The sequence below is a fragment of the Balaenoptera ricei genome, chromosome 5 (genome assembly GCF_028023285.1).
Source record: "Balaenoptera ricei isolate mBalRic1 chromosome 5, mBalRic1.hap2, whole genome shotgun sequence".
Lineage (NCBI taxonomy): Eukaryota > Metazoa > Chordata > Mammalia > Artiodactyla > Balaenopteridae > Balaenoptera > Balaenoptera ricei.
In genome coordinates, this window is record NC_082643.1 from 67,230,209 (window position 1) to 67,257,887 (window position 27,679).

The window sequence follows — 27,679 nt, forward strand, 5'->3', positions numbered from 1 at the left end:
AAGCAGAGTGAGCTTGGACTCAGTAACATATGGACTGGACTCTCTTCTCTCCTTTTGAGCTTTCCTGAATCCTTCCGGTTGGTACTAGCTTGTTAGTTCCGCATTCTTACCAGGACCTCCTGTTGTAAGATAACTCATGCAGGTGGTTGCTGTGGTGCCTGGCCAGGGCGGGCAGTTTCTGTCAGTGGTTCTCCTAACGGTTGGAATGTCCTTGTGATCCTAACATTTTATGGTTATCTCTTCTATGCAAATCATGATAAAGCAGAAGCATGGCCTATATATCTTCTCATTTCCATTAGGCATCCAGTGCATTGGAGGAGCTTTGCTTCATAATTATGGGGACTCTACCAAAGCCCCAGGTAAGGTTCAAATAGTGTTTAATTTGTAGGCAAAAAAATTGCTCAGTGGTATCTTGGAATTCCTCCTGGAAGAAAATATACCCAATTTAGGAAGCATGCCAAGAGGAGCTAGAAGAGCATAAATTGACTCTGGATAAGAAACAAATACTTCAGTTTCTTTGACGCCTGAGAATTTAGGGTTATATTAATGGAGTTGGCAATCATCTAATTGGAAAATGGTATGTCCCCTTCAAGTATAAGATGTGTTCTAGTTCTGATGAGGGAAATTTGAGGTCATTTTGGCTCTTTCTCTCTTTTTGAATCATACTACAATTGGAGAACAGATGCATTTTTCTAAGCCCAGAGGTTAGGACAGTGTACTTTGTCAGAGAGGACATTAAGAATGCAAAAAAAGCAAACTATATTGTCAATGTCGGTTTGAAAATTATATTCTTACTGTGATGTCTCTGTTTTTATTAAAATTATTATTTGATTCTTGTGTGAGAACTTTTTGTCCCAAAGTGAGGCAATGGGAACTTGAAAAATGGCATGAGGTACCATACCTCAGTTATGTTCTGTATCTTATAGGTAAACTAATTTTAAAATTACCTTATTAAGGATAAGAGCCTTAGGTTTAGAATGTATTTTTCATTAGCAGTTTAACCTATGATCACTGGTTTGGTCTGACTTCCATGACTTTCACATACAGTAATTCAAAGAAAACTTGATATTTTGAAAGCATAAATGTTCTCTTAAACTAAATAAGTGTTTACAACTGTATTTTTTTCCAATGTTTTTAATAGTGACATTTTCCAAAACACTTAATTGATTTTTTTCCTAATTAAGAGAAAATAAATGGCAATGGTGTTTATCCATGAGTTTCTATTTATTTTAAAAGCAAATGAGAAAAAAAAAGAATAACAAAAAAGGAATGATATGTCTTTTTCTTAAAGACAGATAGGGAGAGAGGACTATAAAAAAGTTTATGGAAGAAAGCAAAAATAACTGATAATCTTGTTCTTTCATGATAACAACTACAAATATTTTGATGTGATTCCTTCTGGTCTTTTTCTCTGAATTTTCTATCATGTGATCCTATCAGTATTTCCTATTCCACCACTACTGAACATTTAGGATGTTTCTAGTTTTTTACTCTTATGAATAATGCTGTAGTAAAGATCTTTGTTCATACTTTTATTTATAAACATACTTTTATTTATAAAGCTTTTGATTAATTGCCCATTTATTTTTAGAGTAATATATGCTTAACCAATTGCAGTCTTATGTTTTATGTATAGCACATGTGTCATATATTTTAAAAATTATATAATATAATCTTATAATAAATTATAAATTTTAAACTATACATTTATATTATACATATTATGATTTTCTAATATAATATAATGACATTTCTATATCTCTCTTTTCAACAGGAAACAGATGAAAAAGATAATACCAAAAGGGTAAGGTGATTTCCATAAATATATACATTAAAAAATAATAAAGGAAACCACTAATTATCTATAGTAAAGCTCACTATTTTTTTAACAGTTCTTATTTCATTATTCGAAGACACAAAAGTTGGGCAATTCAAATGCTGTGGTAAGTTGTAGAATTACTTCTTATTAGTAATCACTAGTATTTTTTTTTTAAACCTGTTTTTGCAGTTTATCTTACAGAGTAGATCAAAATTCATGTTTTTTTCTTTAAAAGTTTACATGTGGGTGAACAAATGGAATTCGATATTTATTATACATTTATTTTATATCTCAATAACTACAAGTACATTAAATTCATTCATTTATTCATTCAACAGTTATTTACTGGATATCTACTATGTGCCAAGCACAATTCTAGGTACTAGAAATATAGCAGTAAATGTCATGCAACTTACATTTTAGAGGCAAAAAAAGCAAATGATTAAGTAAAACATATTGTTTTAGATGGTGATTAGTGCAAGGGAAAAACAGACTTATGCAAAGTCATTTTAAGAATTATTTTAAAAGATGATTGTCAAAAATGTATTTAAATATAACTAGAAATACCACTTGTATTCCTAAGAGCTCCTTATTTGTTAACTAGGCACTTAATTTGAGAATTTACTCTCTAAGATTAGCCAGATACCAATAACTTGAATTCATTTTACTTCTAAATTGTGTGGTTTTAGTGGTAGTTTTTCTTTTTGTATGCATGGATTTTTAAAATGCTAACCAATCTATTTTGGTGTTTCAATCTAGAATACTTAAGAATTACTTGACTATAATATTCTTTCTAAGCTTGTGACTCACTACCATGGACCAATTTATGAAACGAGGAGCATAGTGTATTTTAAACATGTGTTTACCTGTGGGAAAGTAACTGTAACCATAAACTCAGTTTTAAATGTTTATCCCGTTGAATATTCTTACATGTGAGGAGTTGAAAGTTAGGTTATACTGGCTTCAAATGAAATACAAGTTGAATTGATTAACAAATAACCATTATATGGGGCTTATAGTAGTCCATTTGATGAATGAATTTAATATTTGTGAGAAGGTTCAATTGAAGTCATGCCTTTAAAATGAAACCGTTATCAGGTAGCCACATGTCTCAAATGTGCTTTCATTTTCTTCTGCTCGGCATCTTTACATCTTGAGAAAATGTATCTTAGTCACATTTTTCACTAGCAATGACACATTGCCATTTTTGTGTCTCCTGTTGTCTTGTTCCACATGTTCAATTTAAATGAAATCTATATTTTATAAAGAAGATTACTAGATGTGTGTACAGTATAATCTTCCAGATAAAAATGTTCATGATGGAAAACTGATTCTCACAGAGTTGGCTTCATGTGTCCCAAATCATTCTGAGTAAGTCTGGAAACAGACAGACAGCTTTTTTGCTTCTCAGAGATGCAGGTGGGTGTTTTCCTTGTTGGCTGCTGCAGGTGGAGCTCAGGCCCTCAGGAAAGAGCATCATCAATAGAATGACCAAGATCCCAGCATAAAACTGCCAACTTTTACTCCATCTCTTGGTTTATTCTCCACAGCTCTTTGAAAGGCTCACAAAGGACTGTCTTAGGTCACATCTTTCTTGTTCTTTTTTGTCTGGAGCAAGGATGGTGGGTAAAAACAAAAACAAATAGGAAGCCGTCTTTATGCCCAATGCTGAGAAACCTGTGTGCTCATCACGTGTGTGTGTTCGTGTCTCTCAGTCATCTGTCCTGCATCCGCTGCTGCAGCTCGTTCCACAACTGCATGAGAAAAGAATGAAGAGGTTCAAAGTGGACGTATGTAACACAAACTGCATGCTTCCTTCGCCACTCTGTGCGTGGCAGCCCTTTCTGTTCGTTCCCTTTGGTGGTGGTTTATAAGATCTTCTTCCGGGTGAGCCTCATGTAACACCCAGGTAGCCTACAGAAGAGCATCTATTCGCAGAAGTGTTTTCACACTCAGGAAGAAGAGAACTGTCCTCCTCCCCATTATATGTCCCTTCTAACCCAGGTTGTGGGCAGTGAGGAAAACCGGGATTAGACTTCCTGCCAAGGGCCGTGCCCCTCCCAGTGAGGAAACCTATTCATTCTTGGTTTAAGAAAGGACATGGCAGTGTGCCTAGTCATTAGATAGGAATAGGAGAAAAGATCAAGGACCATTTACTGCCCCTCTGTGTACAGGTCGGCAGATGGCTGGAATGACAAGCTTTCTATCCAGGTATTAAAGCATTAGTAAGAGTAAGGCTCATGAAGTATTATAAATATAGCAGACATTAAACGTAGGTATTTCGTTTTTTCCACAGTTAACAAAAATATGGCCCAAACTCAGTGTCTGTGTTTAAGATGAACATAACTAAGAGGAACATAAATGAGTTAACACATTTTTAAACTAGAAATTGTGGCATTTTTATTGTCCTTTGAAAAGAATCCTAACTCTTTTGATGATGAAAGTTTCTAGGCGTTATTTTTAAGTAATGCCTTACATTGTTGGAATGCCTTATAGTTTTTAGTCTTATAGGATCTCATTTTATTCTTTTGACAACTCTGTTGGCACTTAACAAGTATTGTTATCCCCCGTTTACAAAAAGGAAAACAACTCAGAATAGTTAAAGGAGTTTCCCAAGATCATAGTAGTAAGTGGGATTAGAGATTATAACAATCTCTTGACTTCCAGTCTAGGCAAATATTTTTTTTCACTATGCTGTTTCCTTTGTAGTCGAATCTTGAATATTTCTATTATTGTTAAATTTTTTCTTAATTTAAATACCATATTAATTTTATTCTTCTACTACCAAAAGTTTTCAAATACTTTTTAAAACACATACAGTTTAGGCAAATAAATTCCTCAAAATTTATTTTTATGATCACTATTTCCTCCCTAAATTCTTCACATCGTTGAACTAAGCTTTCATCATGGAAGACAATACTGCTGCCAACTTTAATGAGAAATGTAAGAGGGACTGTAGTAGCCCTTAACATTTTAGAATTTCCAATATGAAAAAAATCAAATCAGTTTTCATCAAACTTTCTAGAAGTAATATATGCTTTTTTGAATTAACTTTTACTTTCTGAAGAATCTTCCCGACTTATGAATAGTGTAAGATTTCAACTTAAAGATCCAGTTTCTTAAAATACACCAGCAAATTATTAGTTTACTACAACACTTCAGTGTTAGTATTTGCAAAATCAAAGCTACTCAGTATTGTGGGCGGTTTGGTACTTTATCTAAATGTTCCACCTTGAGTGAGACTATCTATATTTACAGATAACTATCTAAAAGTGTGAACTCTGACTTAGTAGTAATATCTTGTTGGACAAATGATAGCTCTTAAAAGTATTTTGCAGCAAGCCAGGTTTTCTAGGAATCTCTAAGAGAAAAAAATGTAAAACATGAATTTTAGAAAATTACAGTAAAGTATTACTTTTGCTGGGCCTAAGTCACCTAATTTTAAACCATATTTTTGATAGTGAAATATTTTGGGTTCTTAAAGAAAATGAGTTTTCAGATTTTAGTGCACTCAAACCCTTTTCTTACATGTTCTTTGCTAGACATCCTCACTTCCATCCCCGCATGTTTTTCAGCTCTACCACCCAAATTCTTTTATATACTGTTCTATCTCCAATAAGACTAAAAAGACCTGTATGTTTGAGTTTGAAATTTTTAAATTTGGGCACATTTTAAGTTACATTTGTCCCACTTTTCTTTTTTTCTGTGTAATATAAAATACATAGCTGTTCTTATATAACCATATAAATATAAAGTTTCTATGTGTACATTTTAAAATATTAAACATTTCAATCTTTAAAGTAATTTGGGAGGACTTAATAATCAGGATGAGAATTAGATATAGAATGTTGAGAATTTAAGATACATTTGTTGTAAAGAAGGGATTTTAGAATTTTAATAGACGTCAGCGCCATTTCTTAGAATCTAAAAATGTGATTGTACTTATATTATGGAATACTTGAAAAAGGTCTTGATGACAAATTTCATATAATTGCTGTCCTGATACTTTTATAACTTGCTGTTGAAAATAGGAAGCTATGAGAACCAACTTTATGGAAATCATAAAATATTAAATATTTTTTTCCATTAACTTTGAAATGAAATATTTTGAGAAAAGAAACACTTCAAAATACATCCATTATGAATAATCAGTTTGTTCCTATTTGTTTTTTTTTTTCAGTACCATTTCTGTTAATATAATTATATTGGGAAATATCTCCTCAGAAGTCTCATTGAATAAATATAGTTTACCAAATTTGTCCCTCAATTTCAATTTAAATTTCTATAGATATATTATGTATTTTAGCTATGACACAATTCTATTTTATATTTTTGCCTGTTCATGTGTTAGCACATACAATATGTATTGTAAAGAAATCATTTCATTCTAACAAACTGCTGAAGGGAGATTTTAAATATAGTTAATTATCTATGAAATGTCCTCTGCCTACTTATCGATGAATATATGTACAACTGACAAATTTCATGAAAATAGTATCTGTTAGACTAATAAGGAAATTACCTTAAAATACAACACACTGATGATACTGCTAGTATCACTGAAAATTCTTCCAGTAGAAATATAATAATTACTTATTGATATGAATTATATACTCAAGTCCTTGATTCCCTCATTATTTAATTATGATAGTTGAAAATAACTATACTCTCAAGAAGCATTTGTACTTATTTTTACTGTTGTTTGATTTGTAATGCCCTCATTTTCTCTTCCAGGAAGAATTCCAAGGTCCTATTACAGGCCAAAGTAGAGGATTCTTTTTATTCAGGGTATGCACGTACTATATTTTTTAAAAAATCAATCAACATCAACATTGAAAAATACTTTCACTGTGCATTTATTTACATTAACTCATAAGTTTTAATTAAGTTTTGAAGTTTATCTAAAGATACTTGACAGCAAGTGTTACAGTCTGAGATTCACTTCTGTCGCCACCTTATTGCCTTAATATCATGGCATCTCTGATCTCTTCTCTAATCCACTACTCATGTTTGTAAATACCCCAAATGACATTCGCCTATTTCACAGTTTAGTTCCATAACATTTCATGTCGGAAATGCGTGTCTGAAAGATGTATTACTCCTTAAGTTCTAATGAAATATTTAGCTAAAGAAATATTAGCCAATGAAATATTTAGCTAAGGAATTACAACTTTATTATAAAGTCTAAGGAGAGCTATATGGTAAGATTTGCATTTCGGAAACTAATTCTAACAATAAATTGGAGGAGAATGGACTGAAAGAAGGAGGAAAATAACAGATATAGATAAGGAAGAAATAATACCACTCATCAAGATCATTAGGCTGCTTTCTATGAAAATTAACTTCTCTCCTTAGTTACATTGATGTGTTTCTCACTTATTATTTTCCAGCCACGCAATGGAAGAAGGTCAGAAGGTTACATTTAAAATGGTATGTGCATCACAATTCAACCCAGTTTGAAAATTTCTGTCATTTTCAGATCTTCACAAGTTAACCTATGCTCAGTTTATTTCTATTATTTGATTGCATGTGTACATTAATATTCTATATAAATACTGCAAATATAGAGGCTGTGAGGACTTCATATGACGGAAAATGCCAGTATTTTAGGGCCAGATTTGCTTTGCCCATGTCGTGCATTCCTCACACTATGTCACAATAGTCATCATCAGTTTTGCAGACACTGACCTAATCATCATTTACTGTGCAAGTAGAATGTGTCAGGGATCATGTTCTTATTTTGGTAATCAGTGTCCATAATAGTGGGCCATAACTTACAGACTGGATGCATTTCTGACTTCCAAATGACCTATATTCAAAGATTCTTTATAAGAGCTGTGATTTACCATTTCCAGAGAAATAAGAAAATGTGGAAAGACATGAAAGCATGACTTCTACTTCGGGACTCCCAGAGTTTCCACCTCAGTGCTGGAGATACAGTAGACACTTAGTAGCTATTGAATGGCCCTACACATTTAATAAATATGTTAATCTTAATATCTTATTAGGCTATGAATTTTAAAATTAAATGCAAATGCACATTGATAAATTTATACCACAGAAATAAAACTATATTCTACTAACTTTATGTAATCCTAAATGCAGATTCTACGCTGAACATATTTTTGCAAATATTTCATTCATATAATTTATCTCAACCCTTTAATACATACATATTTAGCTTAAGAATATAAAATTCTTAATATTTTCTCATAGAAACGAAAATCAAAACACATTATTTCCAACTAAAGAAGATAACAAAATTTATCAATACAAAATTATACAATATCTAGAAAATGAAGATAATGAAAACACTACATGTTAAAACTTGTGGGACTCCGACAAAACCATATTTAGTGGAAAATTTAAGGCTTTAAACACTATCAAGCAAGAAAAAGTGAGTGAATTAGGAATTTGTCATTAAGTTAAAAAGAACAACAAGGTGAACCTCAGGAAAGCAGAGGAAGAAAATTATAAAATGAAAGATGAAATTAATTGATTATAAAATAGTAAAATACAACAATTGGTAAATAAACCAAAAATCTTATTCTTTATTAAAAATGAAATAAACTATCCTAATTTTCCTAGCCTAATCAATGAAAAGAAGAAACCATAAATATACAAAAATACAAATGAAAAGAGGGAAATTAAAACAGATACAGAAGAAATGGGAATCATAAGAGTACTTTTCAAATCTCTGTGCCTATCAGTTTGAAAACCTAGATAAAATGGAGAATATGTAATAAAGTAGACGCTACCAAAATTGACCTCAGAAAAAAGAAAAAAAAAAAAATCTAAGCATACTGATGGCCTTGGAAAAATATCGAGAATGTTATCTAGAAACTCTCCTGTCAAGAGTACTAGGACAAGAAATTTCAGATTTTTCCAGCTCAGAGAAGGAAGAAAAATTTCAAAATATTTTTATGAAGTCAGCAAATACTAATACCAAAACCTTACAAAGTTAGTATAAGGAAGGAAGCTGTAGGTCAATTCTGTTTATAAATATCAATGCAAACATTTAAAAGAAATATTAGTAAATAGTATTCAGCAATACATTGAAATAATTATATGACCCCATGAAGTGAAATTCATTCCAGCAACTAAGATGGTTCAATATCAGGAAGTCTATGAAAATATTTTCACCATTAAAAGAAAAATTATACAATCAACTCAATACAGGCATACCTCCATTTTATTGCACTTTGCTTTATTGTGCCTCACAGATATTATGTTTTTTACAATTTGAAGGTTTGTGACAACCCTGTTGAGCAGGTCTATCAGTGTCATTTTTCCCAAAAGCATTTGCTCACTTCGTGTCTCATTTTGGTAATTGTTAAAATATTTCAAACTTTTCCATTATCATTATATTCGTTATGGTGATCTGTGATCAGTGATCTTTGATATTACGACTGAAATTGTTTTGGGGTGCCATGATCCACGCCCATGTAAGATGGCAAACTTAACTGATAAATGTGTGTGTTCTGACTGCTCCACTGACCAGCCATTCCACGGTCACTCTCCCTCTCGTCAGGCCTCCCTATTCCCTGAGACACAAAAATATTTAAATTAGGCCAATTAATAATCCTACAATGGCCTCTAAGGTCTCAAGTGAAAGGAAGAGTTACACGGCTCTCATTTTAAATCGAAAGCTAGAAATGATTAAGCTTAGTGAGGAAGGCATGTCAAAAGCCGAGACAGGCCAAAAGCTAGGCTCCTTGTGCCAAACAGCCAAGTTGTGAATGCAAAGAAAAAGTTCTTGAAGGAAATTAAAAGTGCTACTCCAGTGACCACGTGAATAAGAAATTGAAGTAGCCTTCAACTGGAGAACATTCCAGTTGTCTGGATAAAAGATCAAACCAGCCACAATGCTACCTTGAGCCAAAGCCTAATCCAGAGCAAGGTCCTAACTCTCTTCAATTCTGTGAAGGCTGAGAGAGTTGAGGAAGCTGCAGAAGAAAAGTTTGAAGCTAGCAGAGGTTGTTTCATGAGGTTCAAGGAAAGAAGCTGTCTTCATAGCATAAAAGTTCAAGTTGAAGCAGTAAGTGCTAATGTAGAAGCTGTAGCAAAATCCAGAAGATCTAGCTAAGATAATTAATGAAGGTGGCTACACTGAACAACAGATTTTCAATGTAGACAAAACCACCTTCTATTGAAAGAAGATGCCATCTAGGACTTTCAAAGCTAGAGAGAAGTCACTGCCCGGTTTCAAAGCTTTGAAGGACAAGCTGACTCTTGTTAGGAGCTAGCGCAGCTGGTGACTGTAAGTTGAAGCCAATGCTCACTTACCATTCAGAAAACCCTAGGGCCCTTAAGAATTACATTGAATCTACTCTGCCTGTGCTCTAAAAATGGAAAAACAAAGGCTAGATGACAGCATATCTTATGCAACAAAGTTTATTGACTATTTTAAGCCCAGTATCGAGACTTACTGCTCAGAAAAAAAGATTCCTTTCAAAATATTACTGCTCATTGACAATGCATCTGGTCACCCAGGCACTCTGATGGAGATGTACAGCGAGATTGTTTTCAAGCCTCCTAACACAACATCCCATGGATCAAGGAATAATTTCTTCAAGTCTTATTATTTAAGAAATGCATTGTGTAAGGTGATAGCTACCATAGATAGTGATTCCTCCAGTGGATCTAGGCAAAGTATAATAAATTGAAAACCTTTTGGAAAGGGTTCATCATTCTAGATACCATTAAGAATATTTTTGATTCATAGGAAGAGGTTAAAATAACAGGAGTTTGGAAGAGCTGATTCTAAACCTCATGGATGACTTTGAGGGTTCAAGACTTCAGTGGAGGAAGTAACTACAGATGTGAATTGCTATAATCTCATGATAAAACTTTAACAGATGAGCAGTTGCTTCTTATGGCTGAGCAAAGAAAGTGGTTTCTTGAGACGGAATCTACACCCAGTGAAGACGCTGTAAAAATTGTTGAAATGACAACAACTTCAATGACAGGGATTTAGAATATTACATAAACTTAGTTGATAAAGCAGCAGCAGGGGGACTTCCCTGGGGGTCCAGTGGTTAAGACTCCATGCTTCCACTGCAGGGAGTGCAGGTCCGATCCGGTGCGGAACTGAGATCCCGCACGCCGCTCGGCGCAGCCAAAAAGAAAAACAAAGCAGCAGCAGCAGCAGCAGGGTTTGAGAGGATTGACTCCAATTTTGAAAGAAGTTTTACTATGAGTAAAATGCCATCAAACAGCATTGCATGCTATCGAGAAATTGTCCCTGAAAGGAAGAGTCAATCGATGTGGCAGACTTCATTGTTGTCTTATTTTAAGAAATTGTCACCGTCACCCCAGCCTTCAGCGACTAATACCCTGATCCCTCAGCAGCCATTAACATCTAGGCAAGACCCTCCACCAGCAAAGAGATTATGAATCTCTGAAGGCTCAGTTGATGGTTAGCAATTTTTAGCAATAAGGTATTTTTAAATTGAGGTATGTGTGTTTGTCTTTTTAGACATAAAGCTACTGTGCACTTAATAAACTATTGTATAGTGTAAACATAACTTTTATATGCAACAGGAGACTAAAAAATTTGTATGACTTGCTTTATTGAGATATTCACTGGAACTGAACCTGCAGTATCTCTGAGGTATGCCTGTAGATGCTTTTGGTAAAGTTCCATGTCAATTTCTGATGTTTTCAAAGAAGATCCTGTAGAAAGAGATGAATCTTTATTAACAATATTTATATAATGGTCTGAAACAAAGTCAGTAGAAGGCTTGATAGTAAAACATTTTGGAGTATTTCTATTAACATCAGAAACAAAACAAGGACGCTCTGTTCTCTTTTATTTCATGTAGTTCTTATGCATTAGCCAACTCAGACAAGAAAGAAATAAAAGATACAAATATTGGAAAAGTGAAGAAAAAATTTTATGTTCTCATGGGGCATAATTATGAACTTGAATTTTCAAACTATATTTGGTATTAACTCATGTTTCAACAAAGGCTTGTTATGTTCACATCAAGAATATGAGCAGGGCTTCACTGGTGGCTCAGTGGTTAAGAATCCGCCTGCCAATGCAGGGGACACGGGTTCGAGCCCTGGTCCAGTAAGATCCCACATGCTGCAGAGCAACTAAGCCCGTGAGCCACAATTACTGAGCCTGTGCTCTAGAGCCCATAAGCCACAACTACTGAAGCCTGCATGCCACAACTACTGAAGCCCGCGTGCCTAGAGCCCATGGTCCGCAATAAGAGAAGCCACCACAGTGAGAAGCCCGTGCACCACAACGAAGAGTAGCCCCTGCTCGCCACAACTAGAGAAAGACCACGTGCAGCAACAAAGACCCAACGCAGCCAAAAATAAATAAATAAATAAAATAAATTTATTAAAAAAAAAGAATATGAGCAATCATATTTATAATTTTTTCTTGTTTCAAGGAACTAAGAACAAAAAGTTAATGGAAAAGAACTGTATTTTATAATTTACAAATGTTGAGGCATTTTATAAAATGTGAACAAAAAATAGTTTAATACTAAATGGAAAAAATGTCTGATTTTAACACTAAACTAAGTGTTAGAGTGCTCATAAATGTGAAATGGAATTTAATCCATGATTTGATCAAGTTAGCAAAAAATCCTCTCTGAAACTGAGAAAAATAGCTTTATTTGGATTGTTTCCAAGATTAGGGCCCACATATACTAATTCACTCAGGATTTCATTTTATCTTGTCAATAGAGAAACACTTCAATAATAATTTTTCTTTGTTTTTCTCATCTGATTATCTGAGATCTTACTCTGTCCTGATGACTTATATTTATTTAGACTATGGTTAGATATAAAATAGGATGATTTAGTCACAAATACATGAGGAATAACTGCAACATATTCATAAATCTTATTGGCATCAATGAGCTTTAGGAAACTACTTTTATACAGTTAAATAATTTTTGTAAAACTTTGGAAAATAGTGGCATACAGAATAAGCATTTCCTCAGAGAGATATTTAACAATAATTAAAAATATGCAGATTGAAGAATAGCTGAGAAATATCTCAGATGTCAATTTTATCATACATGACAAAATATTTATAGAAATGTCTATATATAAAGGAAGTGTATATAGACTTGTATATATGCTCATTATATACATACATTCATATACCCGTTTATACTTGAATCTAAATTCAATTTTTTTTTAACAGAATGCCAACTATTTTCTGCAGAAACAACGCTATGGAATACAAGATGTACTGACATTTTGTTTTCTTCTGAAAAACAATCCTTGCTAAGTTTAACATGTTTGAGAATCCCTGTGTTGTAAGCATTCTCAGTAAAAGTTGATTGAGATTGTAAATGTTTAATTTGTTGAAAATTAAAGAAGCATCTTAAAATATTTTTTCTTAGTGTTGTAATGATAGATAGTGTATAATAAAGCTGTGAATAATTATGTTCCTTAGATCCTTGAGGCTGTTGATGGTACTCATATACAATGCTCTTTTGATATTTTTATTAAAGGTAGTTAGTAGAGCTGAGTTTTAATGAGCGATTTTAGTTTATTCTATTTGGATTTCTTCAGTGACAAAATCACCAGCTCTTACAAAATAGCAGAATGCCAAATAGCTAACAATCTTAGAACATGAATACCAACTAAAACTATACTAGTTGGAGGATTTGGCCATGATCCATCCAATAGTCCAATAAGCAAGTTCTGATATATACACTGTAAAATAGATGTCTTATTGCTACTAACATAACAGGAGGCCAGCTTTTTCTACCAAGTAGTAGTATTAAGTTTATCTTTTTTTTTTTTTATTGGAGTATAGTTGATTTACAATGTTGTGTTAGTTTCTGCTGTACAGCAAAGTGAGTCAGTTATACATATACATATATCCACTCTCTTTTAGATTCTTACCCCATATAGGTCATTACAGAGTATTGAGTAGAGTTCCCTATGCTATACAATAGATTCTTATCAGTTATCTAGTTGTTTCACCCTGCAGCATCTGAAAGGCAACCAGCCTTGTCCAGAAAGAATGCAATCTTACTAGTAGAGAATCATGAACACAGTGGGTGAACTTTTTACATCAAATCAGTGTCTAGTGGGCACAATTAACCTCATATGGATGTTGAGATTCTCTCCCTTCAGGTTCCCCTGGGTTTTCCCTTCAGATTCCCCTGGATTTTCCCTTCTGACCTGGCCTCTTGGATAACCGCCTACTCTACCAGCCAGTTGCTGGCTGATTAGAGAAGGCTGGCTCTCTGTGTGGGTAGGATTAGTTCTTACATTCTTCAGAGTATATAACAAGGCTTTGTCTTACTAATGATGACCACTGATTATAGCTTAAATTATGCCTTTTTCTAACAGAGTCCCTGAATTTCACTTCTTGTCAACCCACGTGAAGAACATGAGAAAGAAGGAGCAGAAGAGAACAAAAAGTATCTTCTTTAAAAAATGAATTGCCTTGATGAGATGCGGACTTGAGACAGAGAATGTTGCCAGAGCTGCTCCAGGTCTTTGCTCAAAACCTGCCAACCCCCACTTTTAGCAAGAGTTAACATAAATCTTTAAAGGGTCCAGAAATAAAAAAGGAAGCTACAAACAAACAAAAACCAGATGGAACCAGCTAGGACCAAGATGGTGACAGATCTGACCTCCAACAGACCCTGAATCTCATTATATGCTGATTTTACTACATTAGCATATTAAATGACATGCCTACTGGTGGCCAAGACTGGATATTAAGGACCAAAAAAGGATAAAAAGGGGTGGCACTCCATTCCCTTGGAAAAAAACTCTGCCTCTTCCCCAGTAGACTAATGCATATGCCTCCCCATCATTAACCTCACTCCTCCTCCCTTTGTCTTTACTCTTTAAAATTAAAGCCCTCTGGACACGTGGGCAAGAAGTGGATCTGTGAACTTAGTTCCTGCTTCTCCATTCTTTGGCCACTGAATAAAGCTTGTGCTGTGTTGATCTCAGCTTTGGCTTCGTTATTTGGCTGCTCGAACGTGAATGGAAAAAGAACCCTCCTCCCGCCAAGGCAGAGAGCCATTGCCCAGCTAGGGGCTGAGCAGGGTCCGTAGGACTTAATTCGGTAACAAAAGGGCTCTAAAGCTCTAAATGTATAGGCAGTGTTAGCTAGTGCTATGCACAGTAATTCAACTAGCCTGGATTTTAGATTGTCAAAATAAGAAAGGGAGTTGACTGCTAATTCAAGCAGCAGCTCCCAGGGCCTGTCGGAAATCTAGAGAGACTTAGGCCACTTACATTTTGGGGGGTTCCCCTGATATTAAAAAGAAGACGGAGAAGAAGAAGAAAGAGGAGGAGTAGAAGGGGAATGAGGGAGGAAGGGGGGAGGGGAGAGGAGGAGGAGGGGAATGAGAAAAAGAAGAAAACAAAACATGGTTACAAAAATAGTGTGATGTTTTAAAATATTTTATATTTAATATTAATATTTTACACACAAAACAAAACATATAGACTGTTAGGAATGTACGATTTGTATTAACTGGGCACTACAGATGGAGTAGTCCAATGCTGAGCCCGAGTTTAAAACTGTGTCACTAAAAACATTTTTTCTTCTTTTCCAACTCTTTTCGCATCTTTGTGACCATGGGTATAACCTTATTTGGCAATAACATCATATGTTTTCCTCATGTTCCTGGCAGCTCCCAGTAAACATCCTTTCCTTCATCTAAACACCAAGGAACCAAACTGTCTAGGTTTCCTACCTAAAGTCTGAGCTCCTGTCTCCTAAGGCAATGGGTTTTTAAGGTGGCGGCAGAGAGCCATTTGAGAATCTGATGAAAGCTCTGGTCCTTAAATACCCCCCAAAACTTACACATACAACACAATTATGTGTGCATCGAGGGCTGGGGCTAGGCACCACCTGAAGTCCATCCAAATATAGGCTATGGGTTCCACGTTAAGAACTTCTACTCTGAAGAGTTCTCTCCCCAGGATTTTGTTACTTCTCCATGAAGACAGGACTCAGGGATTGAAGGGTGCCGGGGGCACGGAAACAACGAGTGATTTTGGAGGTGGTGGAGGGAAGGGTGGGAGGAATGCCGGCACCAGTTATCATGAACGAAAGAGGCGCTGCTTGGGATAAATGCCCAAGTCCAGGTGCGTCAGTACCCACAGCCACTTCCTAGGCCACGCCTCCGCGTTGCCTGGCAACAGAGCTGCGCCAGGCGCACGTGCGTCAGAGGCCCTTGTTCTCCCGTCGTCCTCCCCGTGGGCAGTGGGAATAGCTAGGACCTCGGCGGTCTCCCTTGTGGCTTCGAGGGGACGTCGGAGCCAGGAGTCCCCGCCAGGAGTTAGACGACACCGGCGTGTGAGGGGCGAGGCGGAACACCATGCAGGTGGGAGTCGCGGCTTCCGGGGAACCTGGACACCCCAGCGGGGTCCCTGGCTGGGCCTGAGGCTGAGCGCGATGGGGAGGGCGGCCTACCGGGGTTAGGTTCTAACATTTGTTTTCAGTGAGAGCTGAATTTTGCTTGCGTCTCTGTCACGATTGGAGAGAAATTCAAATTACCTCTAGGAGAACGCCGTTTTTTCAACACTCAAGAAAGACTTCCGCTTGTCGCTGGAGGAAGCCTTTGGATTGCGTTTCACACCTATATCCTGGAAATCTTACTGCTGCACTATTTCTGACTTAAGAAATAGACCATCAGCTTTAGCCCAAGTGTAATTAAATTTAAGTATCCTGCCCCACTACATTTTAAAAAGGTCAGAGAGGAAACCCTAATAGTCGCATCTGTCTTGAGAAAGACCAGCTGTCCCTGGAGTTTCTCCTACCTGATCACAAAAACTCTGTTAAACTTCCATTAATTCGTAAGAAGGTTGCTCCTCTATCTAAAGCTGCATTATTAAGCAGAAGGCTGTGCTTTTATTTCCTTTTTTTAATCAGAGTAAAATTCTCATTTCCAACTTCAGAAAAAAGCTTCTTCCCACCTGCTGTCCCAGATTAAAACCACTGTGATTTTTCTAGTTTTACATATTTAATTTTGGAAATCGTTTATGCTGTATAATTTGTTAGGATATTTTGAACACAAATTACATATAATTTTAAAGGGTATTCCTTTTGTGTTAATAATAGATTCCTAGCAAGTGCATTTTATTCACTATGTAAAAACATTGCAAATTTGTCCTGATTTTTGTCTGCTCTTCAAGAAATAGGCTGAAATGTAATTGAGAGTAGAGACGACAGCATATTAATCTTTGTTCATTTATTTATTCATTGATTTATTCAATAGCCAGTTTTTCAGTGCTTATTTGTAGTTGTGGACTTGTTCTAAAAGAGCTTACTGTGGGGGAATAAGAGAGAGTCAGATATAACTGTGTCATGATAAATGCCATAATACCTTTATCAAATAGATTGCGATGCCTATTTCTATTTCTCTTATTACAATTTCATAGATAATTTCTAAAGGTGAAGGGAAGATCAGAGTATAGAGCATTTACTATTAAATCCCATTGCAACTAACTCCCAGATCAGTTAAGGAAGAGCAGTCACGGAGAGGTATGAATAAAACCATAAGTATGTGATATCATGAATATCAAGAAAGAGTGTTTTAACGAAAAGAATGACAAACTCTCCCCAGTTCTGCCTGAGATATCAAATACAATGAAAATCCATTGAAAATAACAACATGGAGCTCATAGGTGACCTTAGAACAGTTTTGAAAGGAGTATTGGAGGTAGAAGCCAAATTTGGAGTAGGTCAAAGAATGAATGGGAGATGGAAGTGGTTACAGCATATATAGACAATTATTTTAAGAAGTTTGAGTAGGAAGGAGAAAAGAGAGATAGGGTGGTAGGGGGTGCAAAGTGCAGAGAGGGTTTTTTAAAAAGGTGACTGCTGGATTTTCTGATAATAGAGGGCTCAGTTATTTGGACCAACTCTCCTGCTGAATAATGCTGGCTAGAATGTAAAACCTATCTCCTTAAAAGCATCAGAGATAACGTGATAGTAAATGATGAGACCAAAATCAAAGGGAAAGTGGAAAAGCAGGTGAATGGATTTCCAGAGCTTTAAAGCCAGTTTTACCACAAGGCCATCTTAGCAATCTGCAGTTCGTTCCTGGGTGTAATCACAGGGTGATGAGGAATCAAAGGGTATGGTCCATGGAAGCATGGGAAACTAATAGGAGCATGAACCAGAGATAAACCCATGTCTAGGGGAATTCAGGGAAGGTCGTCTTGATGCCTAGTGGAGCAGGAGAGAAAAAGAAAAGCAATAAAACCTATCCCCAAGAAGTTGTGGCTCAAGAGAGCTCTCACATAGATTGCAACCTAAGGCATATTGTCTGGGTGATCCAACAAACTTCAAACTGTGAATTTGATATAAATTAGTTATATGGGGCTTCCCTGGTGACGCAGTGGTTGAGAATTTGCCTGCTAATTCAGGGGACACGGGTTCGAGCCCTGGTCTGGGAAGATCCCACATGCTGCGGAGCAACTAGGCCCATGAGCCACAACTACTGAGCCTGCGCGTCTGGAGCCTGTGCTCCGCAACAAGAGAGGCCACGATAGTGAGAGGCCCGTGCACCACGATGAAGAGTGGCCCCTGCTTGCCACAACTAGAGAAAGCCCTAGCACAGAAACGGAGACCCAACATAGCAATTAATCAATCAATAAAAAATAAATCTTTAAAAAAAAATTAGTTATATACTAATTAGTGCTTGTTAATACCTGGAAGAAATAGCAAATCCTCGTGCAGGAAGACATCTTTATGTTAGAATTCATGGAGATAAGTTTTCAAGGACATCAAGCAGAAATCAGTCAAAAGTGACCAAGCACACAAGGGAACAGGGCACTATGAGCATGAACCAACAAAAACAGACTTGCAGAGACTTCAGTTATCTGAATGATCAGAAACAGGTATAAAATAACTATGCTTATTATGTTTAAAAAAACAAAAGACCAAATTGAAATTATCTTCAAAGAGTAGGAGACTATAAAAAGTGACCATAAAATTTGATGAAGACATTTCTATACACTACAATGAATAATAAGAAAGGAAATTAAGAAAACAATTCCATGTATAATTGCATCAAAAAGAATAAAATACTCAGGAATAAACATAAACAAGGAGGCAAAAGACTTGTACACTGAAAACTACAAAACATTGCTGATAGGATCAGTGTCCTTATAAGAAGAGGAAGAGACACTAGAGCATGCTCTCTCTCTTTGCACACACACAGAGGAAAGGCTATGTGAGCACACAACAAGAAGGTGGCCTCCTGCAAGCTAGGAGAAGAGTTCTCACCAGTAGCAGCCCTGCTGGCACCTTGATTTTAGACTTCCAGCCTCCAGAATTGTGAGAAAATAAATTTCTATTTAAGTCACCTGGTCTGTGATATTCTGTTATGGAATCCCAAGCAGACTAACACAGGCTCTTCTGCCATCTGCAATCTGCTGTAAAGCCCATTCAGTGAATTTTTTATTTCAGTTGTTGATCTTTTCAGTTCAAGAATTTCCATTTGCTTGAGTGTCCTCAAAACATGGCAACTGGTTTCCCCCCAGAGCAAGTGATGAGAGAGACTGAGAGGAAAAAGCAGCAGCAGTGCCTTTTGTGACTTAGTCTTAGAAATCACATAGTGTCACTTCTATCATATTTTCAGTTTATTAGAAATGAGACAGCAGGTTCAGCGTATACTCAATGGAAGTGGGTTAAGCTTCAACTCTCAAAAAAGGTGCATGAAAGAATTTGTGAACATATTTTAAAATTAACACAATAGTTTAAAAAGAAGATTAGATGTAGTTGAGGGCGTTTTACAATCATATGGCATGGGGTGGCAGAAAACTACCATTTTAATACAGATGTTGGAGGGCAAAGTCCTGGGCTGGTAGAGTGGTGGGAGAATCATGAGGAAGTCTCAGAAAGGAAAATAACACAGAAGGGATGATCCTTAAATTCTGCGTATAAAATCCACACAAATTCTTATTTGTCAGCCAAACTCCATATGTATATAGGAGACCCCAAGGTGCCTGGCAAAAAGCAGCCACTAGAAGGTCAAAGAACTGAAGTGATCTGAGGTTTTGGCTGCTGCCCATTTCAATTGAAGTAGTTTGGTGTTTGAGTCCAACCAAGTTAACTGCCTTCAAGTATGAAAATCAACATACTTTAGAGGAACATAAAAAATCATAAATTTCTATGATGTATCTTCCTGAATGTCTAGTATGCAATAAAAATTATATAAGCAAAAAGAAAAAAATGAAAAGCCATATTCAAAATGTGACTCATATTCAAAAGCAAAGCAACCAATGGAAACAAATCCTGAGACTATCCAGATGTTGATATTAGCAAAAGAAGACTTTAAAGCAGCTATTATAAATATATTCAAGGACTTAAAGGAAAATGAATTAACAGTTGGAGAATCATAACAGAGAAATAGAAACAGTAATAAAGCAAATGGAAATTCTTGAACTGAAAAGATCAACAACTGAAATAAAAAATTCACTGAATGGGCTTTACAGCAGATTGCAGATGGCAGAAGGGTCAGGGAACTTGGATTCATCAATAGAAAGTGTCCAACTTTAAGAACAGAGAGAAAAATATTAAAAGTGAATAGAGATTCAGTGAACTGAAGGGACATTGTTAAATTGGTTAACATACATCTAACTGTAATACATGGTTAACATACATGTAACATCCTGTCAAAAATCCTAGAAGGAGAGGAAAGACGGGGTGGGGGGGCAGGAAAAAATTAAAAGGATGATGGATAAAATTGTCCAGAGTTTGAGGGAAGACATAAACTTAACAATCTAAGAAGTTCAGGGAACTCCAAACAGGGTAAATACAAATAAAACCACACCAAGCACATAGACACACTTCTGAAATCAAAAGATAAAATCTTGAAAACATCCAGAGAAAAGACATAATGTAAAGATGTGTATGTTACGTATATACAGGAGAACAGCAATATGATTGACAGCTGACTTCTCATCAGAAACATTGGAGGCCAGAAGGCTTTTAAAATGCTTTAAATGCTGGAGGGAAAACTTTCAAAACAAAATTCTATATCCAGCTAAACTATCCATCAAAAAAACTGGGAAAAAATAGACATTTTCAGAAATATGAAAACTGAGAGAATTAGGTTCCAACAGACCTGAAGGGTAAGAAATGCAAGGAAGTTTCTTCAGACGGAAAGGAAATTACATCAGGTGGAAAACTGGATCTAAAAGTAAGTGTGAAGAGCACCTTAAATGGTAAATATGTGGGTAAATTCTAAAAACTAAATATATTTATTCTCTTAATTTTCTTAAAAGACATAATTGTTTATGGTAGAAATCATAACATTGTATTATAGGGGTTCAAATATATTGTAAATGTTAATATATATAACAGCAGTAAGACAAAGGATGGGATAGTGGTAAATGGAACTATACTAAGTGAGGTTCCCATATTTTATGTAAAATACTACAATATTAACTGTAATATGTTAAAGATACCATTATAATTTCTAGAACAATTATTAAGGCAATAATGCAAAGATGTATACCTAAAAGGCCAGTTGCAAAGAACATAATTCTAGAAAATATTTAATCGAAAGAAGGCAAAAAAGGAACAGAGGAACAAAAAAGCAAACAATACTAATTAAAAACAGGAAAATAGTAGCTCTACATCTAATATTAACAATTATATTAATTTGCTGTACAGCAGAAACTAACACAACACTGTAAAGCAACTATACTCCAATAAAAATTAAAAAGACAATTATAGTAAGTGTAAATGGAATAAACACTTAAATTAAAAAGTAGAGCTTATCAGAATAGTTTAAAAAGCAATACATAGCTACATATTGCTAAAAGAGACACACTTTAAATACAAAGAAACAGATGGGTTAAAGTAAAAGGATTGAAAAAGACATGTTATTTAAACAGTACTTAGGAATAAGGGGTAAAAACTATATTAATAACAAACAAAATAGACATCAGGATGAGGATTACTGCTAGAAGTTAAAAGGAACATTTTATAATGATAGGAGAAATTCATCAGGAAAATATCATAAATATAGCTGTGGATTTGCATAATCAAGCCTCAAACACATAAAGCAAAAACTGACGGAGAAATAGACAAATCCACAGTCATAACTAGAGATTTTAACACCCCTCCTCCTAGTAATTGATAGAACAAGTAGATATAGAAATCACAGAATAGAAGATCTGAACAAATCTGTCAACAGTCTATTGATTTGTGGAGAAAAAAGCCCATCAGTGGCAAAATACACATTCTTTTCACACTATGTAGAACATTCACTAAGATATGCCATATGCTGGGTCATAAAACAAGTAAATGCATTTCAAAAAATCAAAATCTTAACAAAGTATGTTTTCCGACCATGCAGAAGTAACTTAGAAATTATTAATAAGATACCTAGGAAAGTCCAAAATATTTGAAAATTAAGCAGTATCCTTCCAAGTAAAAATGTCAGCAAAAAATCATAAGATTAGAAATATTTTTAACTGAATAATAATAAAAATACAGCATACCAAAACTTGTAGGATGCAGCTAAAGAATTTGTTAAAGGAAAATTTGTAGCTTTAAGTGGTTATAATTAGAAAAGAACTCCAATAAAGATGTTAAAAAAAATTTTTTTAATTAAAAAAAAAAAGACTCTAAAAAAAAAGTTCTATGTGTGCTTGAAAAGAAAAAAAAAAAAAAAAAAGAAAGGTTTATAGTTTGATCTAAGCTTCCACCCTAAAGTAGAAAAAAATATGAGCAAAACACAATAGAGAGGCTTCTCTTTTTAAATATTTGTATTATCTGTCAGGAGTTCTCCTTTTTCATTTTTAATACTGGTGATGTCTTCTCACTTTTTTTCTTTATCAGTTTTGGCAAGTGTTTATTTTATTAGTCTTCTCTAAGACCCAATTTTTGTCCTTGTTAACCCACTCTATTATATATTTGATTCTTATTTCATTAATTTCTATTTTCATCTTTATTATTTCCTTCCTTCTACCTTTGGTTTATTTTGATATTCTTTTCCCAGCTTTTTAGGTTGCATGCTTGTATATTAATTTGTAAGCCTTTTCCATTTTCTAATATGTTACATTCAGGGTGTAAAATTCCTTTCATGAACTGCTCTCATTGCAGCCCACATATTTTTGATACGTGGCTTTATTATCATTCAATTCCTAATGCTTTTAAATTTCCATTGTGATTTCTTCTTTGACCCTTTGGTCATTTAGCATTTTTTTTTAATTCCAAATATATGATGATCTCCTAGTTATCATTTTCTTATTGATTTCTGTCTTTGGTCACTGTGCTCGAATCTGTGCACCTTTATTCAATTTCTCAGCCTCTTGGCCTCTTTCAGAATTGGTAGTTGATTGAAGGGGAGTGGACCCAAACATAGAGCTTCTTTCTCTGGGTCTCCTTCTCATCCAGGATTTTCTTACCGTAATTCTCTTCACTGCTTTGTTGATTCTCCAGTGCCTTCAAATTAATTTTCATCTATTTTGTCCAGTTTTACTAGCTGTTCTCAGTAAGAGGCTTGATCAAATTATCTAGTCTGCCATTATCAAGTGCAGAACTCCTGCTGATGGTGACTTAATTGTTTTAAGACATATAGAATGAATGGAGATCAGAAGATTTTGTGGATAGAGAGACCAGTAAAAGACCAGTGTGAATAAAAAACCGAAACTTTGCCCAAAGAATAGGATGAAGAGGAGAAATAAGATGATACTTGTATTAGTTATCCATTGTTGCATAACAAATCACCACAAACTTGGTGACTTAAAATAACACATTTATTATCTCAGAGTTTTTATGGGTCAAGGATCCAGGCATTGCTTAGCTGGGCCATCTGCTTCAGAGTCTCCAACAAGGTTGCAATTAAAGTGTCAGCTAGAGCTGGGGTTGAATCTGAAGGTACAACAGAGTACATCTGAAGGATCCCCTTCTAAGTTTATTTGCATGGTAGTTGGCAGAATTCAGTTCTTTTGGAGCTATTTGACAGAGGATCTCAGTGTCTAGCTGATTGCTGAATACATTTTCCTTGTCACAGAGTTCTCTCCATGGGGGACCTCACAGTATGACAGCTTGCTTTATCAAAGCCAGCAACTGTGAGAGAATGTTGGCAAGATGGAAGTTACGATCTTATGGAATGAAATCAAAGAAATTATATTCCTTTACCTTTGCCATATTCTATTGATTAGAAGCATGCCATGGTTCCCACCCATAATCAAGGAGAGGGGATCATGCAGGATGTGAATACCCGGAGGTGGAGCTCATTCAAGGCTATCTTTTACTTTGTTTGCAGCAGTATTTACTCATGTATATAATTAAGTTCTCCTTTTTTCTGAAAACCTCAGAGAAAAGGTACAGCAGACTAGAAAGACAATATAGTTGATATGTGACAGACAATTACAGGAAGAGCAGCAAATAAAACATCAAAGCCTAAGTAACATGGAAAACAAGGTTACATTTCAAAGACAGAAATTATGGTTAGACAAAAATTGAACTATGAAAAGATTCCTAACCTCTTCTAAGATTTAACTTGGGAGTAAGAATTCCATGAAGCTATATAGCTGAAAAGAAGCAAGTCCACCTTGAGGTCTTCAATGCTTATGTAGAAAAAGAAAACAGTATTTTGCATGATGTGAATTGGTTTTGCCTATTATAGTCTTCAGAGAATTTTCCATGACTTACAAGTTTCTTCATTAACATTTGATATATGTTTTTTAGATTTATTTTTTATTAAACATCTCAGTGTAACTTTGAGGGTGGAGGATGTATTCTTTTTATCAAAGTATGTAGTTGCATTACGGAACTGGGATATGGGAAAAAAGTAGGCCATTTTGTTGTATTCTTTGAAACTAATTTTCTAGTTTACCTGTAGAGTTCATGAACAATTACATGGTTGGAAATCGATTTTACATATATTAAAATGCACAACTGTGCTAATAGATTTTTTATTTTTTTTATATAGGATCCAAATGAAGATACAGAATGGAATGAAATTTTAAGAGATTTTGGCATTCTTCCTCCAAAAGAAGAGCCAAAAGATGAAATTGAAGAAATGGTTTTACGTTTACAGAAAGAAGCAATGGGTATAGTTGTGCATTTGGTGGGCTGGGTGAAGGGAATAATACGGTTATGACAGTGATCATGTATTTCATGAATTTAGAGGGAGAGAGGACATTAGAAATAATTTAATATAAATCCCACTCATACTTTTGAAATTAGGATGCTGACACCTAAAATTTCTAATTCATGTGTTGAAAGTTACATGCTAGTTAATATCAGAGCTGAAATGCCCTGGTATCTAAGCTAGTGAGCTTTTTTTTCTCTATCATATTTCTCTACCTTGTGATTACTTTCTATTTTGATCATTCTATATAAAATGTATTATTTGTCAAAATTTCCAGGTACTTGAGGAAATCTAAATTTATGAGGTCTAATTGATTTTCACATCTGCTTTTAAATGCAGCCTGGTAGTTCTGTGAACTCTGAGGGAGTAACAGCACTTTAAACAAACCTGAAGCAGTCAGCCACAATATAGCTTATATGCTGGAGAAACTGCAACATTAAAGATATTCTTGATCTCCATTTATCTAATATATTGTTTTTTCTAGACATGTGATTCTAAAGTAAAATTGGCTTTTAAATAACTCAGTTATCTACAACTTATTTTGTTTTAGTTAAACCATATGAAAAGATGACTCTTGCACACTTGAAGGAAGCTGAAGATGAATTTGATGATGAAGATATGAGAGCTATTGAAATATATAGGTACAGTGATTCATTTGGATAATTTATGAGTTTATGAATGAAGTATTGTAAGAATGAAACTAAGAAAAAGTCCTTTTTTGTCTACAGACTATATTTTAAAAAGAACAAAACTAATTTTTAATTAACATTTTAAAACTCACCTTATATAAGATGGTTTTTTTTCTTGACCTTTTTTGCCTTTGCTTAAATAAAAAGCTATTCAATAATATACAGTAGAACTTCATCAAGCTACATGTGAATAAATGGAAAATGTCAATAGAAGGCCAATAAAAAGAGGGCCATGGTTTTCCTTCTAGCCTGATGTTTGTCAAGGGTTTCTGTCATTTAATGAATAATTAATTACCAGTCATAAACAAATTCTTTCAGAAATTAGAACAGGTGCATAGGTTTCCCAACTTATCCTGATACAAAAACTTGACAAAGAAATTGCAAAAACAGAATGCTACAGAAAAATATCTCCTATAAATGTAGGTATGAAAAATTTTGACAAAATATTAGCAAATTAAGTCCAGCAATTTAAAAGAAGAAGAATACATTCTGATCAAGTGGGATTGGTCCCAGGAATACAAGGTTGTTTTCACACGAAACAAATCAGTGAACTGTGTTAGAAGCAGCAATACTCTGGTAGCAATGAACACACCTAGAATTCAGCTCTTGATTCACAATACTATTCTCCAATAAAAGGAACCAGTGATTCTTTTTTTTTTTTAAGATATTTATTGCAGTATAATTGCTTCACAATGGTGTGTTACTTTCTGCTTTATAACAAAGTGAATCAGCTATACATAAACATATATCCCCATATCTCCTCCCTCTCGCGTCTCCCTCCCACCCTCCCTATCCCACCCCTCTAGGTGGTCACAAAGCACAGAGCTGATCTCCCTGTGCTATGTGGCTGCTTCCCACTAGCTATCTATTTTACATTTGGCAGTATATATAAGTCCATGCCACTCTCTCACTTCATCCCAGCTTACCTTTCCCCCTCCCTGTGTCCTCAAGTTCATTCTCTACGTCTGCATCTTTATTCCTGTCCTGCCACTGGGTTCTTCAGAACCTTTTTTTTTTTTTAGATTTCATATATATGTGTTAGCATACGATATTTGTTTTTCTCTTTCTGACTTACTTCACTCTGTATGACAGACTCTAGGTCCATCCACCTCACTACATATAACTCAATTTCGTTTCTTTGTATGGCTGAATAATACTCCATTGTATATATGTGCCACATCTTCTTTATCCACTCATCTGTTGATGGACACTTAGGTTGCTTCCATGTCCTGGCTATTGTAAATGGTGCTGCAGTGAACATTTTTGTACATGACTCTTTTTGAATTACGGTTTTCTCAGGGTGTATGCCCAGTAGTGGGATTGCTGGGTCGTATGGTACTTCTATTTTTAATTTTCTAAGGAACCTCAATACTGTTCTCCATAGTGGCTGTATCAATTTACATTCCCACCAGCAGTGCAAGAGTGTTCCCTTTTCTCCACACCCTCTCCAGCATTTATTGTTTGTAGATTTTTTGATGATGGCCATTCTGACTGGTGTGAGGTGATACCTCATTGTAGTTTTTATTCGCATTTCTCTGATGATTAGTGATGTTGAGCATCCTTTCATGTGTTTGTTGGCAATCTGTATATCTGCTTTGGAGAAATGTCTGTTTTGGTCTTCTGCCCATTTTTGGATTGGGTTGTTTGTTTTTTTGATATTGAGCTGCATGAGCTGCTTGTAAACTTTGGAGATTAATCCTTTGTCAGTTGCTTCATTTGCAAATGTTTTCTCCCATTCTGAGGGTTGCCTTTTTGTCTTGTTTATGGTTTCCTTTGCTGTGCAAAAGCTTTTAAGTTTCCTTAGGTCCCATTTGTTTATTTTTGTTTTTATTTCCATTTCTCTAGGAGGTGGGTCGAAAAGGATCTTGCTCTGATTTATGTCATAGAGTGTTCTGCCTATGTTTTCCTCTAAGAGTTTGGTAGTGTCTGGCCTTACATTTAGGTCTTTAATCCATTTTGAGTTTATTTTTGTATACGGTGTTAGGGAATGTTCTAATTTCATTCTTTTACATGTAGCTGTCCAGTTTTCCCAGCACCACTTATTGAAGGGACTGTCTTTTCTCCATTGTATATTCATGCCTCCTTTATCAAAGATAAGG

At 35.1% G+C, this 27,679-nt stretch overlaps 2 protein-coding genes across 7 annotated transcripts in view; both read left to right on the plus strand.

Moving 5' to 3' along the window:
- The window catches only part of NMU (neuromedin U), a 187,831-nt gene extending 173,065 nt beyond the window's left edge, over positions 1-14,766 (plus strand). For all 6 annotated transcript variants that reach the window (XM_059924094.1, XM_059924092.1, XM_059924093.1 and 3 more), the window contains 7 exons: positions 300-359; positions 1,775-1,804; positions 1,893-1,943; positions 3,535-3,609; positions 6,554-6,607; positions 7,210-7,249; positions 14,153-14,766. In XM_059924094.1, the coding sequence (XP_059780077.1) occupies positions 300-359; positions 1,775-1,804; positions 1,893-1,943; positions 3,535-3,609; positions 6,554-6,607; positions 7,210-7,245 (306 nt within the window). In that variant the 3' untranslated portion in view covers positions 7,246-7,249; positions 14,153-14,766. The remainder of the gene's footprint in view (positions 1-299; positions 360-1,774; positions 1,805-1,892; positions 1,944-3,534; positions 3,610-6,553; positions 6,608-7,209; positions 7,250-14,152) is intronic.
- A 1,270-nt stretch (positions 14,767-16,036) lies between these two features.
- Positions 16,037-27,679, plus strand: part of PDCL2 (phosducin like 2) — a 42,071-nt gene continuing 30,428 nt past the window's right edge. Inside the window, exons 1-3 of the mRNA XM_059924097.1 lie at positions 16,037-16,152; positions 24,730-24,850; positions 25,442-25,532. Coding sequence (XP_059780080.1) covers positions 16,147-16,152; positions 24,730-24,850; positions 25,442-25,532 — 218 coding nt within the window. The 5' untranslated portion in view covers positions 16,037-16,146. The remainder of the gene's footprint in view (positions 16,153-24,729; positions 24,851-25,441; positions 25,533-27,679) is intronic.